The sequence below is a fragment of the Rhamphochromis sp. 'chilingali' genome (genome assembly GCF_963969265.1).
Source record: "Rhamphochromis sp. 'chilingali' genome assembly, chromosome: 12".
NCBI lineage: Eukaryota > Metazoa > Chordata > Actinopteri > Cichliformes > Cichlidae > Rhamphochromis > Rhamphochromis sp. 'chilingali'.
Genome location: NC_137939.1, coordinates 31,271,533 through 31,293,511, shown reverse-complemented (window position 1 = coordinate 31,293,511; position 21,979 = coordinate 31,271,533). Strand labels below are relative to the sequence as shown.

The 21,979-nt window shown below is 39.5% G+C and overlaps 1 protein-coding gene across 2 annotated transcripts; it reads right to left on the bottom strand.

Annotated features, from left to right (window-relative positions):
- Positions 1-6: 6 nt before the first annotated feature.
- On the bottom strand, positions 7-16,491 carry klhl21 (kelch-like family member 21). Of its 2 annotated transcripts, none has more exons than XM_080899671.1 (5): positions 16,358-16,491; positions 6,296-7,380; positions 4,675-5,080; positions 3,755-3,827; positions 7-3,118 (listed from the first exon to the last, which is right to left on the bottom strand). In XM_080899671.1, exons 2-5 carry the CDS (start codon positions 7,320-7,322, stop codon positions 2,792-2,794), a joined length of 1,833 nt encoding a protein of 610 aa, XP_080755797.1. In that variant the 5' UTR covers positions 7,323-7,380; positions 16,358-16,491; the 3' UTR covers positions 7-2,791. The 2 variants fall into 2 exon arrangements, with proteins under 2 accessions (XP_080755797.1, XP_080755798.1); XM_080899672.1 differs by lacking the exon at positions 16,358-16,491 and adding an exon at positions 8,823-8,928.
- Between the last annotated feature and the right edge of the window lie 5,488 nt (positions 16,492-21,979).

The following is a 21,979-nucleotide window of genomic DNA, read 5'->3' as shown; positions in this document are numbered from 1 at the left end:
AGCAAATAAGGTTAAGAATATACTGTATTTACAAACCTGTTCAACATCACAGACTGAACACTGAAAACAATGGTGTAATGACAACAGCATGGAAACACACAAATATACTACTTCAAACGAAGCAAAAATATATCCTACTCGACAACAAACTGAGATTTTTTTTGCACTTCCAGTTGTAACTGACGACTCATCACCAGTGTTTACGAAGAGCCACTGATCTTTTTGCAGCTGATGGGCAGGAACTTCAGAAGCAATCACAGCACAAATATATCCATAAATAAGAAAACAGTATAACAGTGAAAACATTAAAACGTTAAACATTAAATGAAATACATTTTAAAAAAAAAAAACTTCATGCATGGTTATAGAGGCTGATATAGCCCTGTTTAAGAGTCTAGAGTGTCATGAGGACGTGCCGTGCAGCCCAAGAATCACTAAAAACAGAATCAACTCAGTGCAAGTTAACATCACATGCAGCCAACTTGAAATTCTACTATGATGATTTCTCAGCACACAGATTTCTCCGGGGAAGGATTAACGTTTTAACCATACGGCTGTATGCCTGTTTAGTTCTGGATATCAATTTTTGATTTTGGAATGCAAACAGATTCTTGTGGTTTCTGTTAAAATATTTGGCTTTTACTTGTTAAAGAAATAATCCACTCAGAGCAAAACTGCTGCAAAACCAGAGATATGTTGTTTTTATTCCTCTCCTCACCCAAGCCTACGTCACCCATAATGCAGATTGTCTGCCAGTAGCAGCTAATGTAGCCTCGAGCTGCAGGCCTCTAGGAAGAGATGAGCAGCAGCTTCAGAGTTTTATTAAGCTCACTTACTTGTAACCCTTAGATTTACTTCATTTTAAAACTTCTTCATTTCTTCAAGCTTAACTATTACTGCCATTTAATCGTGTTTCTCGCAGCACCCTCTCAACTGTTTTATTCACATTTTGTGATCTGACTTTAATTTAGCAGATTTCGCTTTTAACTTTCACTTTTCTATGTTCATAAATGAAAAACAAACACCAACAGAAACTCATAAGTAACACACTGAACATAGAAATGTCCACACGCAGACACACCTCACCCTGTAGGAGATAACTCCCATCCACTGTGTAGTTGACATCAGCAGATAGTTCCCATAGAAAAGCTAAAGTTGATGCACACTGTGTGGACCTGTCTGATAACTCACCACATCTGTTTCAATTCTTAAGTGTGGTTTTGGCCACTGAAAATAATCTCCACTATAACTACAGTTCATGCATGGATGCTGGATACAGTGCCAACACAACAGGTCACATATAAACACAGCTAGCATAATCTTACTCACTGGTTTACATACACCACCACTGGAACGTCAAGTTTAGCAAAGACACCCTGCTTTACCAGCTAATTTACTATAAACAGAACCATATTTTAGAAAATGCTGTACTGAAAGAAAAATAAAAGGGACTGAGACCATTAACTAGTCAGTTAAGTGTTTACTGATGCAATAAAGTTGAGAATTTGCATCGTTTCCTTTTATGCACAGCCACAGCTGACAAACGCCCACCTTCAATGCAAAAATTCCCCCGTTTTAATCTTTCTAATTTGAATTTTACTTTCAGTTGGTAATAATCTCAAAATGTATAAGCCAATGGTGAGTCCAAGCTCAAGGCCAGTAAGGCATTACTGACCAGCAGGAACTTTAACGGATACAACTTAGAAGTGACCCTGCACCATAATCCAGTTCTTCTTCACACCTGTATATGGCTCTCGCCAACCACTCAACAGGAGCTTTCTGGTCTCCAGCTGTAAGGGTAGTTAGGACCCCCATCACAATCTGGCACACCAGAATGATAACCTCTTTAAATATTTATTTTACCCAACAAACAGTCTAAAGCTGAATGTTTACAATGTGAATAAATATATAAATACAAAAAAGCACAGCTAAAGCTGAAACCATTGACATTTAACCTATTATAAAAATAGTTCCATCGATCAACTACATAATAAATTCATTATTTCAGCACTAACTCAAAGTGGTTTCTCTTGTATAACCAAAATAAACTGCATGCCTGGTTATTAAGCCACAAAACCAGCAGCTCTCTTGAGCTTTTGTACAGAGCCCCCCGAGAATGCAATCCGTGTAGTGGATAATGCAGTCCACTGGGGATACAAGGAGCCAAATGTTTATACAATATATATATCCATGTATAGACAATTTCTCACACATATACTGGTAAAAGATGAATGTGGATTCCAGGCATATATCAAAAATCATAAGGAGGAGATTAAATTTGACCAATGCTGCCAAGATGTTTTACAGGTAAATTCATTATTGTGTAAGTGCTATAAATTCACAGCTGTGTGTAGTGTTTTCTGATAGAGACAAAGAGGTTTAGCGAGAGCTGGGTTGCCACTAGTATTAATATGCAAATAATCTCAAAAGGTGGTGAATGTGGTGAAACGACTTGGAAGTTGTGCACAAAACAATCAGGTGACTATAGAAAATAACAGGTATGCATTTCTGTAGTGCGTAAACATTACTTCACTCTAATCTGCAGAAGCTTATGAATGTTTTTCTTAGCATTGCTGATGTAACTTAGACTTTTCCCCCTGTGGGATAAATAAAATATCTGTGTGCATCTATCCATCTGGCTCCAGGCCTTTCTGTCCAGTCAACAGACTAAGACTAGCTCAGTCTTCTTTTCTGACTTTGACAGCTTTAGCAAAGCGATGAGGTAAATTCACAGTACACTGAGGGCACGATGAGGGAGAACATGGTCAATGGGGGTTTCGAGGTTTCGAGATCAGTGTGCCGCGTTCAGATCCTGATTCTGGTTGAGGTTATTGAGATTGTGGAGTGCGTGGTGTCGGTGATGCCGGTGCAGGAGAATGCCGTTTGACTCGGGTATGTCAGTGGGTTCGAATGCGCTCGACACCAGGGGCATGAACTGCCGGAAAATGCTGACGCTGCCATGCCAGAAGGTCGGCTGAGGTAATCGTCCAGCAAGACTCCAAGTGCGGGTGGCCGGGTCGTAGGCTTCTACGACATCGGACAGCTCAAACGTATTGTCGTAACCACCAGACACGTACAATTTAGCCCCCAGGGCCGCCACACTGCCTCCAACATGGACCTGAAAAAGAAAACAAAATTTTTAAGCATGTATTTTTGCTATAATTCATAATAATTTATACATCTAACAATAACAATAAAAAGCAGCCAGACAGACAGACAGACAATTTTTTTTTTCTTTGTGTAGCCTTTGATTCAGTATTGTATATAATAAGTTGATTTTTTTTTCAATTCAACGAAAACAAAAAATGCTTATTTAAAAGGAGCATCATGTGTCCCACACTAACGACTGCCCTGAACATACTGTATGTACAACCACTTTCTCAACATATTGTCATGAGAGAAATATTTCTTTTCTTTGAAAAAAGTAACAGATATATTATTAAACGTATATTCCTGAGATCACGAATACAAAGCTAAAAAACTAAATGAGCTAGTGGAAGATAAGGCTTTGTACACTCTCTCTAATTATCTAATTTGTTTCTCTGGCAAGCCAGTCAATTTGTGATAAGGTGTGGTTGTCCTAAACTGAAATTGGAGGTGAGAAATGTGGATAGGTTTATTTTTATTCATGAATTTATCATCATGTTGTAACTGACTTAGTTTGAGTGACATTTGTGCTCTTCTGCCTAAGGACAGGGATCAGATCACAATGATTGCTATTGGAGCACATAAGCACCTGGTGTGAAATACTAACCTGGGTCATCGGACTAATTTTGTCCCACTTGTTCTTTTGAGGATTATAAACATCAACTTCAGCTGAGTCATCCCTGCAAATAGAAAGAAACTCAAGTCAAAGAGCTGCCAAAGCAACAAAACAATCTCAGCTTCAAATCTAACAACCCAGTCAAAACATGTTTATTTCTCTTTCATATGTAAAGACCAACCTCATCAACAGTCAGTAGCAAATTGATGTAATATTTGTTATATTAAATAACAAATGCAGAGCCCAAAGAACTAAATGTATCTTTCAACATGATCAACTGGATAGAAAAGATCAACACTAGTGTGTTCATGTGGTCCAGTGTCCCTCATTCTGTGAAAGTCTAAATCGGGTGGCACCGGGGTCGTTTTAGGTCATTGGCCGCAAGCAGCACAATTTGATCTCAAGTGGGCAGGGCAAGTAAAATCATTGCACAAGAGCTCATATAAAAAAAAATCTCCTGAAAACAATGAAAACTCAATGAAAAAAAGGGATTTCAAATTACTTCTCTGCAACTTTGACCCTTTTTAAAAACCATTTATTAGACCCTTCAGGAGTATGCTTAACACTGTTGCTGTTAGCACATGTGGAAGAACGACTCAGATCCTGTACACATAAATCGTAAGGTAAGTATTTAAGATAAAAATGAAAAACAAGAGCAGTTTGAATTAAGTGCATTTAAATATAAATATACATTTACATAACTCAGGTTTTCAAGTAAAAATTACATTTCCCTTGAAGATAAAGTAGACGAATATAAAGAATACAGCTAACAAGTCTCCTCCTAAACAAATTACTTATGCGAATGTACTTAATTACATTCTGTCCCTGGTGTTTACAGTTTTAAAACTATAGTCTAAATGCAAAAAGTAAATTAAAGATGTAAGAAACAACTGGAAAAGATTCTACCTCACCTGACAAAGTAGATGAGGCCATTTAGGGTAACAGTTTTCGGTGTGAAGGACCACGGAGGCAGCTGTCCACAGTTGACCATGGTCCAGCGGTTGGTGTCAGCATCGTAGCTCTGGATGACCATGGTGTCCTCACCGGTCAGAGAGCCGATGGCATACAGGCGTCCGCTGCATGCGGTGGTGGAGCAGTTATCCATCGGATGCAGCATGGCTGGCAGGGCCTCCCAGCAGTCCAGAGCCTGATCGTAACGCTCTGTGCTGTCCGAAGCCACCACATACAGCTGGCCCTTCAGGATGCAGGAGCTGTGATATTCACGAGCCTTCAGCATGGGTGACACTTCTGTCCATTCGTTCACGCTGGACTTGTAGCGCCACACACCGTCATAGAGGCGGGAGCCATCAGAGCCACCTAAAGGACACAGATATGTGTCTTCTTGGTTAGAAATGGTCAGAAATATCATGAAATTGCACATATTTGCCAAATCCATTAATGAAGATTCATTGCATCTGCTGTAGATGAAAGCTGATTATCCTTATGGACCCCACAGAGGTCCATTTTGAGCCAGGGAAAACCCTGAAGTTAAATTTGATACAACCTAAACAGCCACGGTTAGGAAATCAGTGGTGTGGGATTTTATTTCTAAATTAGTGTACAAGGCAGTAATTGAGTCACAAGCCTAAAGCGAAGGTCTATGATGATTTCTCAAGAAGATATCTCACTGTTCAGACATGCTCAGTTACTGGTAATGATGGTGATGATAAAGATAACACCACTGCTGTTCTGTCAGCACACTGTGTCCTGACTCACTTCTCCTTGTTCACACAAAGTCAGTAGCCGTAGAGACTGCAGTTTATTAATAAACAGCAGATGATATTTTTCTCAAATCATGAAAGACCAGGAACAGCAAAATCAAAACAACAACCTCCATAATGCTAGAGCTGAGGCTTCTAAATACAAATGGTGATGTCACAATGGTTATGGCTATGGGCAAATAAAATGCTTGCCAATATCTATCCATTTTATGGTTAAGATGACTCAAATCTGTAAAAACCATGGTAACCAACCTTGGTGTCAAACTGGACTATGATTTTAAGCAAGATAAACAAGATAAAGATATATATTTATATTTAATGTGAGTTTTTACCAGTTGAGGCTTTAATACAAGGTCAAATCTGGGTCATATTTTAAAGTTTTTGAACATTTTATTGATGCTTTTATCATCTGGACTATTGTAACACAATTTATGTTGGCCTTAGCAATGCTTTATTATTTGCTTTTAAAACCTTTAATGTCACTGAGGTTTAGTGGACCAGCTCCTTCTGCTAGTCCCCCCAAAACAGAGGCAATCATCCCCAAACCGTGGAATCATTTCCCTGCCCATGTTAGGATGTCCAGCTAGTTGCCTGTTTTTAAAATGCGTCATAAAATAATTTTTTACTCAACAGCTTTTAACTGAGTATGAAAATGGTGTGTTCTAATCTTGTATTTTTTGTTTTGTTTTGTTGTGGTGTTTTTGTACAGCATTTTTTCAAACACTGTTGTTTTTAAAAAAAGTGCTAAATAAAACTGGATTGGACTGGATCAGCATCACAGCCTTACTTTTAATGTCTTCAGATAGCTTACCTGTAACATACATATCATTTCCAAGTGCTGCTATGCTGTAGCCTCCTCCCAGGTGGTCGGGGAATTCAGCCAGGTAGCGCCACTGTCCAGTATGAGGGTTGTAACAGTCCACTGTGACCAGCTCATCACAGTCCTGGTCGCAGCCTCCTACCACCACCAGGATTTCTGCCAATCCTGTGGATGGCCGAGGCCGCATGCGATGACAAGGTCTGTCGTGACGGTCGTATTCACAGGACTGGAAGCTACGCGCTTCATTCACCATACGGAGACAGGTAGGTGAAAGGTAGACAAGTGGGTCGCTCTCCACATGGGCCAACAGGAAGAACCTCCTGACAAAGGGGAGTCGGACTTGCTGGAGGAGCTCGGGCCAATAGTGTAGTCGTCGCTGGAGATCAGCCTTCACCCAACGCACTGCAATTTGATAAACTGTCTCCTCCTTGTCCACACAAAGCTCATCATCTGACACAAACTCAAGGAGGCGTTTCCATGGCAAGCGTTCAAAGTCTGTCCCTTTAGCTAGCTCCATTATGTTTTTGAGGACAAAGCGTCGCGCGCTGGCTGCCAGCTCTTTGCAAGCATAGGCCTCTGCAAAGTCCTGGATTTCTAAACAGTTGGAAACATCCAACCGCTGCTCCAGAAAAGCACAACATGCCTCTTTGACCGAGGGGAACTGAAACAGATCGGCCGTCTTCAGCAGCAGGTCCACGTTATCCTGAGTGACGGTGATCCGTCCTGTGTAACAGAAGTCCACCAGCAGACCTAAGAGCTCACCTGACACCTCGTGTAAAACAACCCGGTCCATAACACTCTCCCTGAGTGTCCCTGCAAACATAGCCCGGAAGTAGGTGCTGGCAGCGGCCAACACCGTGCGATGACAGTGGAACTCACGCCCCTCGGCACATAAAGTCACATCGAAAAACTTTCGTTCGGCACGCAGTTCGTGAATTCCTCGAAGCAGGTTGAAGGCGTGGGCCGTGTCGAAAAAAGGCAAGGTGGAAGGCTGTGTCTGCAATACTGGCTTTTCCATTTCTCCTCTTTTAGGGTCTCTCTTTTTCCAATAGTCGATCTCAAAACTCTGTTTTCATCTGAAACAGATCAACACAAGAAATGTAAGTCAAATCTCACTCAAAACACCACAAAGGGCTGCAGTTTTTAGCCCTTTGGTCAAAAACTATATATAAAAAAAAAACAACAACAGTTTTCTATAAGTTCATTTTTAAGAAAAGACTATCCGTCAACACAGGAAACTTGTTGCACATCACTTTACAAGTTGGTCACTAACAGACATTCCAGCCTCCAGTTACCAAGGGAATCCTCTAATGTATTTACCACCTTCTCATACATTTATGTCCTGTGCTCTCTTAGATAATAACTTTAATCACCTTAAAGTTGTGAATAATTTAACTTGGGACCCACCTACTGTCAGCTGTTATTTCACCCATCACCTCTTGAAGCCACTGACTGTCACTGAATATATAGCCTGTGGCTGCCATGCCACTGTTAGTTGTTTCCTGTGTGGCCCCTTAAGATTTTTCGTTTTTAGTCGTGTGTGACCAAGAGAAACAAATTTTCACGAGTGTGGAACTGCAGGTAATGCAGATAATCATTCCATTTCCACAAAATTACAACAACTTGTAACAAATAGTTCTTACACCTAATTTCAGTTACCTAATAATGTTTTGCTCAACTTTCCATTTGTTTGCAAGACTACAAGTTTCCTCTGCTGTTTCTGGAAGTTATTATCATACCAAGACAGGGTTCAGATGTGAAGTTGAAGGCTTGTAAATTTGACCACTAGCTAAAAATGTAAGTCAATGGATGAGAAAGGAACCCACTCAAAACAAAACACACACACACACACACACACACACACACACACACACACACACACACACACACACACACACAAAATCTGAATCTTTTGCTCCCTCAGACAGGAACATTTTCAGGCTAACTGGTTCAGAATATTTTTGTTGCTCTAAATTACAACACTGACATCAGCTGCTCTGTGTGAAATATACAGTCCCGAGTTAGACAGGAAAGATGTTGACGTTAGGGTAGAAAAATAAAATACAGCCTAAAGGAAAAACTGTAAGACCTGTAGTGAAGCTCACAAGTTTTATCCCCTAATCTCCCCTATAGGAAGCATTTTAGGGATGAAATTTCCCCCTAATTTCAAAAACCCCTACGGAGAAGATGAAAAGGATCTTTGAGATGTTTGCACGATGAATATGTACATTAAAAAAAGTTACTAGTCATCTGACTAATCGCTGCAGTATACCAGTGTCAAGCATAGACAAACACTTAGCTGTCTATACTGATAAATTTAGTACTGGCTTTGACATTAAATGACATTTGGTGAAACTTCACCGTTATAGAAAACTGGTAAAAAATGAGTCATTCCCACAACAAGACAAGCAAATCTCTATAATACACAGTGATCATTACAGAAATAATAGTCATATGTGAGCACACCAATTATAATAATCAATGTAAAGTTTTTAGCTCAAATATATTCTTCTCCTACCTGATGAGCCTCCAGGCAACGTTTCACAAGCAAAGCGACAGAATTCAACGTCTAGAAAGCACGACAGCAAAGCTCAGCATGACTCTGAATACGAACAGCTCCTTAACTGTGTTTAAGACAGAGAGCCTGGCTGAGGTTGGGGTTTATAAATACACCAGCAGTGTCCATTTTCAGAGAAGGGTGGGGGGGGAAACACCTAACATGCAGTGGGCTGATGCTGTGGGGAGCGTGTAACCACCCCCCCTCCACACTGGTATGTCTCTGTGGTCAGTCAGTCTTTGAGAGAAAAGCCAGCTGAGCCTGGGCCTCCTCCAAACCTGGAGCACAGCAGCAGACCAAAACACAGCTTCCTCTCCTAATACCTAAAAACTTCTTAGCAAAGCAGCAAAGAATCACAGATCTGCTTGGATCACAGGACAAGACCCTCTGCTAGAAACATACTCGTAGTATGCGGGTCAGACAAACGACATAAATTGTGTAGTTTGGATAAAATTCAAAACACTTCCACTGACTTTACATATGGAAACTGCTAAATTAAAATGGTGATGTCATGCTGTCTTCAGTATTACATTTAAAGCAGTACAGCCTTAAAGAGATCCTACCGGACTCTGGAGCAATGTCCGAATTTGGCTTGTAAATTTGTTTGCATTAGTCTGTCCTCAAAAATTCCACTCTTAACTAAAAAAGAAGCTTCAGTGGCATGATCATTACTTCTCCACAACGCAAAGCCCCCAATTTTTTTTTGTGCCATTCAAAAGTACCAATATTTTGGCTATCCCGGATAGCTTGGGCCAGATATTTGTTTGATCCCGACTCAAAAATCTAAAGTGGAAATTGTGAACAGATCTATGCTACCAATTCATTCAGTTAAACGTCATATCTGTGTTTATTACGTCATATGCCAGCAGCAGTGAAAATGAATTGCTAGATGAAAAACTTAAAGAAAGGGTTCTGGAAATACTACAGTAGTTTTGTTGCTTGACCACCAGGACATCACCCGCTGCCTCAAGCTGACCACTTTCACCATCGCCATCTTAGTTACACTTTACAGCTACAAGATGAGTCTGACTGAGATAGAAGAACAAAGAACAAGGTAAGGGTTAATATTTTAGGAAAAATATCAACCACTCTCAGATTTCATTTGCTGTTTTTTTTGCTTATGAACTTTTTTCACATTTACTAAAACAGTGGATTGCTAGCGGGAAAGAAAGCAGCATTTAAATAATGTATTTATGATTTGGACTCGTGATCAAAGGGCAATTTGAAGGCAACATATTGGCCTCTAAATCACTACAGACCAAGGAATTGATTAAGAAAATCATCAGAATGTAAGTCTTAACTGAAAATAATAGCTAGTACCAGGTTTGGTCAGAGATAAAATAACAAAAATAAAAATCTCCTAACATGGATGTATTAGATGTTTTTATACTGTTCGAAGAAACACGAGATAGTCTATCCATCAAATTGTGACTCTGGAAAAACAGATTAAACATTAAACAGATTAAATTCTGAAATAAACATATGGTAACAAATTCCTGCATCTCCTCTGCAGCTGCTTCCTGAGAAGTACAGTTTAACCCGTACCAGCATTGAATTTCAGTTATACAGTCCTATTAAATCACCAGGAGAACAAGACCAGATGGTAGGGTGGTTAATAGAAACCTGCATTAAATCTCATGCAAGATTCTTGTCAGTATTTGGAGATAATCATTCCTTCTCTAAACACACAGGTATCTCCTTACAGAGATTTGTTTAAAGGTTGTAATAAAGCCCCTATTCCTCTGGCCAAAGGATTTAGCTCACATTCAACACCAGGGTTCAACAATGCAGAGGTCCAAATAGCTCTGCGAGGGATCAAACTCCTCTCCTGAAGGGCAGGCAGGGCCTCACAACTCAGCCTGCACTGAGAAAACACATGTCCCTAACTTCTGTGTAAGTGATTGTCATTATGTTTGAAGAGATTACGGCATTTTCTTCCAACAAACTGATGGGCTTTCATTTCACTCAGTCGTGAAACGATTTATTACTCCCACTGTCTCTACTACAAAGACTGAAAATATAACATTCAGATCTCCCACTTAAACAACTACAAATACTTTGTTCTGCTAAGTGGAAAGAGGTGAAACTGAAAATGTACACACATATTTACCTGAAATATTTTACCTTACTAAACATACAGTAAGGCACAAATAGATTTAAATAGTACAGTGCAAAAGTCTTTTGCCACCCCTAATTTATTTATATTTTGCTAAGGAAATGGGAAACCAAAGAGCATCTTTGAGTTACAGCAGACAAAGCACTAAATGCAACCACAAAAATATTTTAAATGAAGTAGAGGGCTCAACAAAATAAAAGATGCTGAAAATAATAATTAAAAAAAACTAACAAAAAAAGTAAAACTGTAAATAAAATACAATAAAAATCCAGTGAAACAAACTACATTTTTTTAAAATAAAGTGACTGCAAGTTAACTTGAAAAAGTTCAATAAAGCAAACATACCGCCCCCTCCAAAACACAAGGCTTACTAAATGTAGAATGCAGACTATTGAGCAACTTATACTCAGTGTGTTTACCAACAGCCCAAGAATAGCTGACAGAAATGTGTAGTGCGTAGGGAGGCAAACAGCCGAGGTGTGGAAACAATCTTAATGCTATGAGTAAAGAGCACAGAGAGACCAGTCCAACAGCCAGGGTATGATAGCGACACCGCCCTAAAGCCCCCCTGCCCTTGTGAACCAGTCAGGTTTTAGACAGAACCACAGCACTGAAACTGCTCTGACCAAAGTGTTTAATGACATATGTCTGAATACAGACAGTGGAAAATGTCAGTATTAGTTTTACTGGATCTCAGTGCAGCATTTGATACAAATGACCACAACATATTACTCAAACCACTGGAGAACTGGGCAGGTCTTTCAGGAAGTGTACTAAACTGGTTCAAAACATACTTAGAAAACAGGAAATACTTTGTATTTTTTCCAATAGGTAACTTCACATCTGAGCAGACAAGTATCACATGTGGAGTTTCACAAGGTTCCATCTTGGGATCCCCTCTGTTTAACATTTACATGCTCCCACTGGCACAGATTATAAAGAACAACAAAATAAACTATCATAGCTATGTAGGTGACACACAAATATATATCACAATGTCACCAGGAGACCGAGGCCCTGTACAGGCTGTTGGTAAATGCATTGAGGAAATTAATGACTGGTTGTGCCACAATTTTCTCCAGCTAAACAAAAACAAAACTGAAGAAATAGTCTTTGGTGCCAAAGAAAAACGATTACAGGCCTCCAGAGAACTTCAATCTATACACCTAAAAACGACAAACCAGGAGAGAAATTTGGGTGTAGTGATGGATGCAGACCTAAACTTAGAAAAACACATTAAGACAGTAACAAAATCAGCTTACTATCACCTCAAGAATATATCAAGAATAAAAGATCTGATGTCTCAACAAGACCTGGAAAAACTAGTCCATGCATTCATCTTTAGTAGGCTTGATTACTGTAACAGCATTCTTACAGGTCTGCCTAAAAAAACAAAAAACAAAAATCAGTCAGACAACTACAGCTCATTCAGAACTCTGCTGCTCGAGTCCTCACTAAGACCAAAAAAGTGGACCACATCAGTCCAGCTCCGAGGTCTTTACACTGGCTGCCTGTCCGTCAGAGGATAGACTTTAAAGTTCTGATGCTGGTCTATAAAGCTCTGAATGGTTTAGGACCAAAATACATCAGTGACCTCCTGACCCAGTATGAACCTTCCAGATCCCTCAGCTCATCTGGATCCGGTCTTTTATCAGTTCCCAGAGTCAGAACCAGACACGGAGAAGCATTTGAATAAAACACCAAATCCACACTTTTAAGCTTAAATTTCAAAACTTACATTTTAACTACTGATTTTATCTCGTTCTTTCGGTCACTACCCAAAATAACGAGATCACGGATACGAGCTTCCGCCGAAGGGTGGCTGGCCTCTCCCTTAGAGATAGGGTGAGAAGTTCAGCCATCCGGGAGGGGCTCAGTAGAGCCGCTGCTCCTCCACATTGAAAGGAGCCAGCTGAGGTGGTTCGGGCATCTGACAAAGACGCCTCCTGGGCGAGGTGTTCCGGACATGTCCCACCGGGAGGAGGCCCCGGGGCAGACCCAGGACACGCTGGAGAGATTATATCTCTCGTCTGGCCTGGGAACGCCTTGGTGTTGCCCCGGAGAAGCTAGAGTAGATGGCTGGGTAGAGGGAGATCTGGGCTTCTCTGCTTAGGCTGCTGCCCCCGCGACCCGGCCCCAGATAAAGTGGAAGAAGATGGATGGATAAAACTAAACTCATGAACTAAAGTTATAACAACAAATGATAATAATGTTTGTCAAAAGCTATGCTAAAAATGCAGGACGGCTGACATATTTAATAAATGTATCATATCTATTCCTTCAAATGGTTGTTCTCGTATCCAGGAGACATGTGTCTTCAGACAAACAATTAGAACAACTGTAAATAGAAACTCTGAGGTTACTTTGACATCTAAATGAACCCAGTACACTGAATCAGAGTTCAAACATCCTGTAATGAGGCACAGAAACCACAGCCATAATAGCAGCTCTGTGAGACTGTACTGCACAGGTCTACTTTGAGCTAAATCATATCAGCTTGCGTGGCTGGTATGAGGTTTAACATGTTCACCATCCTTCATTTGCAAATGAGCAACAAAAACAAACATCTTTTGGAAGGAGATGAATAAATTAGTTTTCCCAGATCTTAAACCCAATTAGCAAAGAAAACTTTTAGGCTTAGTATTGGTGCAACAAGATTAGTACAAGCAATCTTAAGGGGACTCCTACATCACCTAAGTAACAATAAAAGCATACTGGTTGAAAAAGAAGACAGTGGCAATAAAATAAAGAATTAATAATTAACTAAAAGAGCCAGAAAAGCCATTATCACTATCACAAAACTAAGTAATGCAGAGCAAAACGCAGAAGCTGGTTGAAATAGCAGTAAGTCACAATCTTAACCCACAAACACACAGTTGGGATATTGCCAAGAGAATAGCACTCTATCATCAGAACTCTCCTCTGACTGGCAATAAGCACTCCAACCCTAATTGGTGATGGAAATCAGCTGCACAGATGGTGGAGCGTGAAAACAGACACACCCACACAGGTAAAACCTGGGAAGGCCTGCTAGAGCTGCAACACAGACTAAGCAGATTTCTTGGCAATCTATCCAACAAATATCAAGACATTTTATTTGATGCACAGGATCAACTGGTCCATTGTTTGTTCAATATAGTTTCATGAGACAAAGCTCTTATTGGACATTTGCCGTTGTTACTTTAATACGAAAATTCGACATTGATAGTCTTTTAGGATTGATTCATTAATTTTGGCAGCAGCAGAAACAGACAGAAAAATGGGCATCTCTGGACCTTAGCATACACGGGTAGTTACTACTTATTTCATGTTTATATTTATAGAATGCCTTCTTGGAGTGTGCTGACAAGTCAAAAAAGATGTCTTTGTAGCTGCATTTTGCTGAATAGATGAGCAAAAAGATTACATATTGTAGCTCAATCACCAATTCATCTTCTGTTTATCTAGGTCACAGGGGAACCAGTCTAAAGCTACCTTTAAGCTATATTATGTGTTTAACTGTTTCGTATTTTTCCCATAGCACAATTTCATCATCCGTTTCGTGAAATCTGTAGTACAGACAGTACATAATGTAGTACATAACAATATTCAGGTTCATGCAGTTTCAGCCAGAACCTGGCAGGATAACAACCACACAAAGACAGCTTCCCTCTCTCTGCTGCTGCTCCAGGCTGTTGAGGCAAAGGCAAACATCAGAGTGGAGTGACATGAAAGTCTTGGGTTGTCCACAGCTGAGGCTGTGTTGGCCTTAAAAAGGCAAACACCACTACTCCTCTACAGAGGAGGGCCAGCATGAAGCTACTAGAAGGATTAACATTTGGATGCAGGATATTATGAGATTTAATGGATTCTTGTATGTTGCTGCAGCAGAAACTGATCTAAACAGAGTGGTTTCACTCTTGAAATTACACAATTACAAGACAACATGTTTTAACCAACAAAAAGCATCCAATTACCTTTGCTTTTCAGTGACATAGGTCATTAAATATGCCAGAGATATGTTTTTGGTTTGCTTATTTGTTTTATTCCCCAGATGAAAAAACTCACTCATCCTCACATTTATACATACAGCTAATTTATAATTACCAAATTAATCAAACCTGTATTCGGACTCACTAGCTGACCAGCAAAACATTTCACGACCCTGAATTTCTTCATGTCAGGTGACATAGCTAACCACTACACTTCCCACAAAACAGTTAATAACCATTTCAAATATAATAGTCAAATTTCATGATGAGATCATTAGAAGTCCCTCTAGAAATTATGTCCATGAAGAATGGATTGGTGCAACTTCAGCAGTGACCCTGATGTTATACGAAGAACAGAACACAGAACGCGTTTAGTTTACAACTAAAGTTATGATCGCTGATTGTTGTGGCTGTGTTGTGTTCACCATTTGGGCATAACATGAGACATGACTCCTGGATTAAAGGACACATCTTATTTTATTGGGCATGTTCCACATTATCTGTGCATGCAAAATTTATTATCAGCTTATAAAATACGACGCAACTTTAAAGATTAGACTTACCAGCAACTATATTTTAAATGTACAGTTATACCAGTCCTTTTATGTCTCTATTTTTCCACTAATGTGCCCTGCAAGTGGCACTTTCAGTGAAAGAATCCATCTGTTGCCAAATGAATAATCAAGGCATTATTCATTAACTTGTGCAGGGAACAGTGGGCAGAATGAGTTTAAGTGCCATGCAGAACATTTGTTTCTGCATTATGACTCAGCCTTTACTGGCAGGAATGACTTCTCCAAATAATGTTCTTTCATCTGTTCCCTCGAATTCCTCTAATTCGTGCTCCTGTAATAAAACTTGCACAAACACTTTTATCACTCAGCTCGTGCAGCCATACATGTCCACATTACTGAGCACAGTGAGGCTTTAGTCCTGAAATGCTTAGGAGGAAAAAATGTTCCCTCCTCCCTCTCATAAGCCGTGCTTGGTCCAAGATAATATTCAAATGGTCTAGATAATGTTCAGCCACAGTTCAGATACACTGACAGGTCCAGAATAGGGTCGATAACAACTAAAGCAAACCTATTAACATAATGGGAAAATACACTGATGGAAACTGTTAGCAACTTCTGTGTAGCCAATTACTTTCATGTATTGACTTGTTTATGTTGTTAAAAAGCATTTTCATTAGCATGTGGTGTTTATAACAATACATAAGCTGCATGCAGAACGCTATTTGAATGCGAAAGCTCCCATTTTAAACAGTCAACACCGCCTGCGATCATCAAAGTAAAGTCATATTTATACGAACGACATTTTTCCAACGTTACAGCTAACGTTGGGCTGCCCGCCGCTCGGAACAAGTAACTGTCGTGAAAAGCAGGCTGGCTCAGTTTTAGACAACTTACCGATATGTGTCGTCAACGGGTGGTGATGATTTTACAGGGTGTAACGCCCGAACATCTTAGAAATAGAGCCGAAATTAAAGTTTGACGCTGCTGATCTATCTGGCCTCCTCTGCGCCATGACAGCCTGTACCGTAATGAATGTTGCCTTCAAGTGCTGTCGTAAAAAAGGGCTTCGAACGCAACACCAGGGAAATCTTCCACACGAGACGAGACGCTATAATAAAATAAAATAAAATAAATGTTTATTGTTTTTACTGAATTGTACATATATGGATTCTTAACAAATAAACATTATTTTCTGGGGCATGTACAAATAAATTCTCATCACAAAATCTGAAGAATAGAATAGCCCTTTATTGTCATAGTACATCAAAACGAAATTAGGGTTGCTCCACACCAACTGTGCAGGAATAAAATATAAATAGTAAGACAGCAGGAATAAATAACAAACAGGAGAAATTTATATAATCAAGAGAAAGGCAATGATAATAGAAGAGGCACACAATGGTGAAAAAAGTGCTGGAAGTAGTGCAAAGGACTTGATTTAGTGTCTATATGTGAGTGGCCTGAGTGATAAGGAATATTCATATCATGGCTGAGATTGGTGAGATGAGTGGGCAGGGGTGGGGTGTGGGGGGGATAGTATTTGTTAACAGTCCGAATGGCACAAGGGAAGAAGCTGTTTGTGAGTCTGGAGGTGTGGGACCTGATTGACCTGAGGCACCAACCAGAAGGCAGCAAGTCAAACAGGTGGTAGGTGGGGTTCAAGGGGTCATCTGTGATGGCCCTGGTTTTCTTGAGACAGAAGGATGTATATATTGCGCCCAGGGACGGCAGAGGGCAGCCATGATTTTTTGGGCCATGTTAATTACCCTCTGCGAACCCTTCCTTTCTCAGTAGTGGCCCCTGTGTACCAAACACCCAGGCAGTAGGCGAGCACGCTCTCCACTGAGGAGCGGTAAAAGGCCAGCAGCAGCTTCCAGTTCAGCTTATTCTTTGTCAGGACACAGAGGAAGTGCAGCCGCTGTTGGGCCTTCTTTACCAGGGCGATTCATAACACAGATGGTATGATTCAAAAGCATGATTAGTTGTGGCAGTGGTTTTGTGGGGCATGTCCCACTGGTTTGGGTGCTGAGCCACTGCGGGTGGGTCTTGGAGCATTAATTTGTAATGATTAATTATTAACAAATTGTTTGATGTGAAGTTTTCTTAAGCAGGCTGTGCCCCTGTGGCTCTGAATTGTCAGCAATGATCATAAACAGAGAAACACATGATCAGATAATGATAAACAGAGAAGAAACCAGTTCAGAGACTTCATGTGGATAGGAGAGAGAAGAAAAGTTCTGGGGCTGGACCAAATAGGATTCTATAATGAGAATGATGAGAAAACTAGTGCTGGCAAGTTCAGAGTGTTTTCTTTTATTGTTTGATTTTGGGCAGTAATAGAAGAGAGGGGACGAAGCTGTAAGGATACTAATAACACAGGTAATATGTTTTTCACACTTTCTCACTGTGCCCCCTGGTCAGACTTGTGCAAATGTTAAAAGTTGTTTTTTTCTGTTTTGTATGAGTCCTACTTGTTTTTCTCCTTCTCAGAAAGGAGAAAAAAATGTCTACTGCAATGCTATAAATAAATAAATAGATAAACAAATATCCAACCGTCCACAATTCTGCAGAGGTGCTTCATTTCAGGTGGAGTTCTAGCTGAAAAACTTTAGAACAGATTCACTGAAATCAGTATTTAGAGAATCAGTACTATGAGGTTGTCCTTCACTCTAGTTAAATTTTATTTGCAACTAATCAAAATTGTAAAGTTTTTCTAATCTCACTCTGGCCTAGTGCTATAAATAGATCTTACATCTATAAAAACCTTATTACATGGTGCTGGTGCTGAATTTAAGGATGTTTTCTCAACTAGAAATAAAAAATAAATGCCAGGGCATGAGGGATTTAGTGTTCCTGACTTGACACATGGATTATGTGCAGAAACTGGGGTTTGAGTGACGCCTTTGACAGTGCGAAGGACATTACATAAGGTGTGCCTCAACTGACAAGAAACCCACTGGTCACAAAATGGCACAAAACTGCAAACATAAGCCTTGAGCATAACATACAAAATGAAGAATGTTTGAAAAATTACTGAAATGATAACTTCCAGTCTTGAGAAGCTTTGCAGGGCAGGATTTCTCCAAATGAGAGTGACCTGAAACATATACAGAGATGATAGCTGTATCATCTCTAAGTATAGCACACAGTCAAGCCTATGAAGGGATAAATCAGTATAAATGACTACCCAGGCAAACAGAAGGGCAATGAAGTTAAGAAAAGCATTTGAAATACAATAGCTGGAGTGCAAAAGCAATCTTACAAAGAGTGACTGTGGACCACTGGAATATATACCAAAAAGTTAATAAAGTGAATGATAATATTTCTAGGATAAAGGAGCTGGTGAGGAGAGGTCGTGAATGGATAATGCACAAACTTTGACATTATGAATAAATGCCTGCAAAGCCACGGTGATTTTAAAGAAAAAAAATGGAATCTATGATTTAGTTAAGCATGTCCACAGAATTGAATCCGAAACAAGATTATCATGGGTCACATCTCTCATCAGTAATAATGGAGTACTTTACAGGCAAATAAGGATGAATTTAGGATATACTTACTTATTGCTACTGCTTCTGAATTCTTACTCTAGGTATCCAAACATTTAGTTGTTTTATATCAAAACAGTATCAGAGTGTATTTATTTTTGTTGTAACAACTTAAAATAAAAATTTCCATAACCTTTGGAATAATGCTGTGTTTGCTGTCTCAGTGGCTCGTTTTTCAAACTGTGAACTTGAAATGTTGAAATCCCACCAGTCTTCCATATGCCCTGCAGACGCTCTCCCTCATCTTATAATTAAAACCAAAACCAAGCATCATCAACATTTTCCCTCACCCATCGTCTCCACTTGGAAAATAAACGTTTGCCTTTGGGAGTATTGTGCAAATAAAAAATTATTATGTAAAACTATAAGCAGTTTTTTGTAAATACAAACAACTCATAATAAATACTTCAGTCAATGTGCTACGGTTCTGCCTCAGCCTAACCAGATAAAACTGTCAAGGAAAATGGACGTGAAATTGTCCTTTTTAAATTCATATGATTCCCGTGTGAAGCAATAAATTAATCTGGTCCTCTAAGTCACTTGGCACCAATTTCAAGCAGCAGAACCCTCACAGAGAAAATCCGCCAAGGCTTTCACAATGTTTAACTCAATAAACTGCTTAAAATTCAGTCCATGGAGGACACAGGTACATTTATCTACCTTTGTGGTTTGCTGCTGAGAGGGGGATCATGAGGAGCAGAGAAAAAGATGATGGCCTGGAATGTAAAACAAAGAGCGAAATAACCCTTTGCTGGGCAATTAGGAGTGACCCACTGTTGAACTTCCTCTGGCCTCACTGTGTCCCTCAGGCACTGTAGAGGTGGGAACAGCTGACACACATCTTCCATGGGGGTGACATTGCACAAATGCTGCCGAATTATATGCTTACAGACAGTCTCGTAATAATTTATACTGACATTTTACACCACTCGGCTCGGATTTGGTAATTAAAATTTGACTGTGACACTCGTCCTCACAGGGAACAAGTGAATACTGTAAGATTTTGGCCCCCAAAAATATTCCTCAGACATAGTTTCAAAAAGGAATCTGACATTTTTGGAAATGTCAGATATGGAGAGGAAAAAATTCCACCTCTTGAGTTTACTTAATTAAATACCATTTATGCTCATTATCTTCTTCTTTTTGAATCGTTAGCTGCTAAATGTTTTGGTACATTTACCAATAAGTGATTCAACACTGATTGACCAGTAGAATGGGATGTTTTTCTTTTTCTTTTTGAAAACAGATGATAAATTCTCATTTTTTTGTCTTGATTTATTCAAGATAAATATTGAAAAGAAAATTTCAGAAAACTCAACCCACTGTGATGATCATGATCTCATGAGAGCGAACCAAAAGGCTTGTTAGAAGGAAAAAAAACCCATCACTTTACACCACTTCACTCACTAGATGGAGACATTTTACAGGTTTTATGATAAAGCCGCTCTTAGAGCTGTTGACCAGTTGGTGTGAGGACAAAAGGCTCATTCTCAGTTTGTGACCTAATGTCCAAACTTTGGCTTGGTAAAATAATACATTTGAAGGTCTTACTGTAGTACAGCCTGTGGACATTTGGACTCTTATAGCAACAGCTTAAGGCTTGCATGCACAGATGCCTGACACAGAGCTTCTACACTGTGCTTAAGGATTAGCAAGCTGTTAGTAAAGCCCTTCCTAAGTTGTAAGCTGATAGTTTCTGAATATGTAGACAAATGGCCAGACAAGAGTTTAGGGGTGTAAGCTGCAACACACCTTGCAAACCTGTGAAAACTATGCATGTGTTACTAGTTGTAGCAGTCTGTGTGATTATTAGAGACAGACATTACATTGAAAAAATCCTCAATTTAAATTATGCCCCATCCAGAAAAAAATGTTTTTATCAGTTAAGAAATGTAGATATGTATTAAATGTAATACATATCTACACACCAGTTATAGTGTCTGATGTATTTCCTGGCCAGTGCTGAAATGCACTTTATTTATTTAAATAAATTCAAAGTGACCATCATTCATGAATTCATGCATTAGCAAAGAAAATCGAAGGAGACTGGCGGATTTTGCCATCTGCAAATATGTATGATGTCGATTTTAAAGAGCGTAATTCATCACACATCAATCAGCAAGTAAATTAGCTAAATTTAATTTTCTGTCTTTTTGTAAAAAGCAGGAAAACATCCAGCTTATTATATTTTCTTGCGGCGTAGCTGTTAATTGAATTTATAGCACTTACACCTAAAACATCGATGCTTTATTGACATTTGCTGTTGTGATTTTGTGTTGCATATCGAAGGCCACAGCAGTGTTATTGTGTAAATTATTGATATGACAGAGCGCGGCTTTAAATGTCAATACACCTCCCTGGAGAAGGAAAGTGAACGACCCCTGATGCTGAAGTTTGATCAATAGATGGAGATGGGTGCCTTGCGAGAAGTGAAATGGCATAACACAGCGAGACTCAAAAGAGGGGGGAAAATCATCAAAAATTAAACAAGGGAAGTTACAGATGAAGGGAGAATACAAATGTTGCATTTTTTCCCCTAAAAATAAAGCTACAGCAGCACAATATTCCCAAGCAGATACACCGTGTAGCACATAATGACTACCTTCTTGTTGTGTCACAATATCAAAGGTCAAGATGTGCTCTGGTTAATCAAATTCCAAATTTATTGCTGCACAGCGGTGTTTCTCTGAGAGGTGACAGCTTTAAAGGGCTTGATAATAACACACCGTGGGGATGTTGAATAAGCATGTGTATTATTTGCGGATGAGGGTGTCAGGGAAAAGCAACACATTAGGTAGCAGCATAAAATATTGAACAAACTCATCTTTATTGTGCACGTCAGGAGGATGGTGCTGTGGCTTGCTCAGCAAAGCCTTCCCTGGATACGATAAGGTTTGAATTCTCTGTATATGCATTCTTTGCAGATCCACTTTTATTCATGTATTCAAATTTGCATGGTTTTTTAAAA

Coding starts and splice junctions, on each gene's coding strand:
- klhl21 (XM_080899671.1), bottom strand. CDS start 7,322: ATGGAAAAGCCAGTATTGCAGACACAGCCTTCCACCTTGCCTTTTTTC. Junction 5,081..6,295: donor AAATGATATGTATGTTACAG/GTAAGCTATCTG, acceptor TGTGTCCTTTAG/GTGGCTCTGATGGCTCCCGC. Junction 3,828..4,674: donor GGCCTCATCTACTTTGTCAG/GTGAGGTAGAAT, acceptor TTCTATTTGCAG/GGATGACTCAGCTGAAGTTG.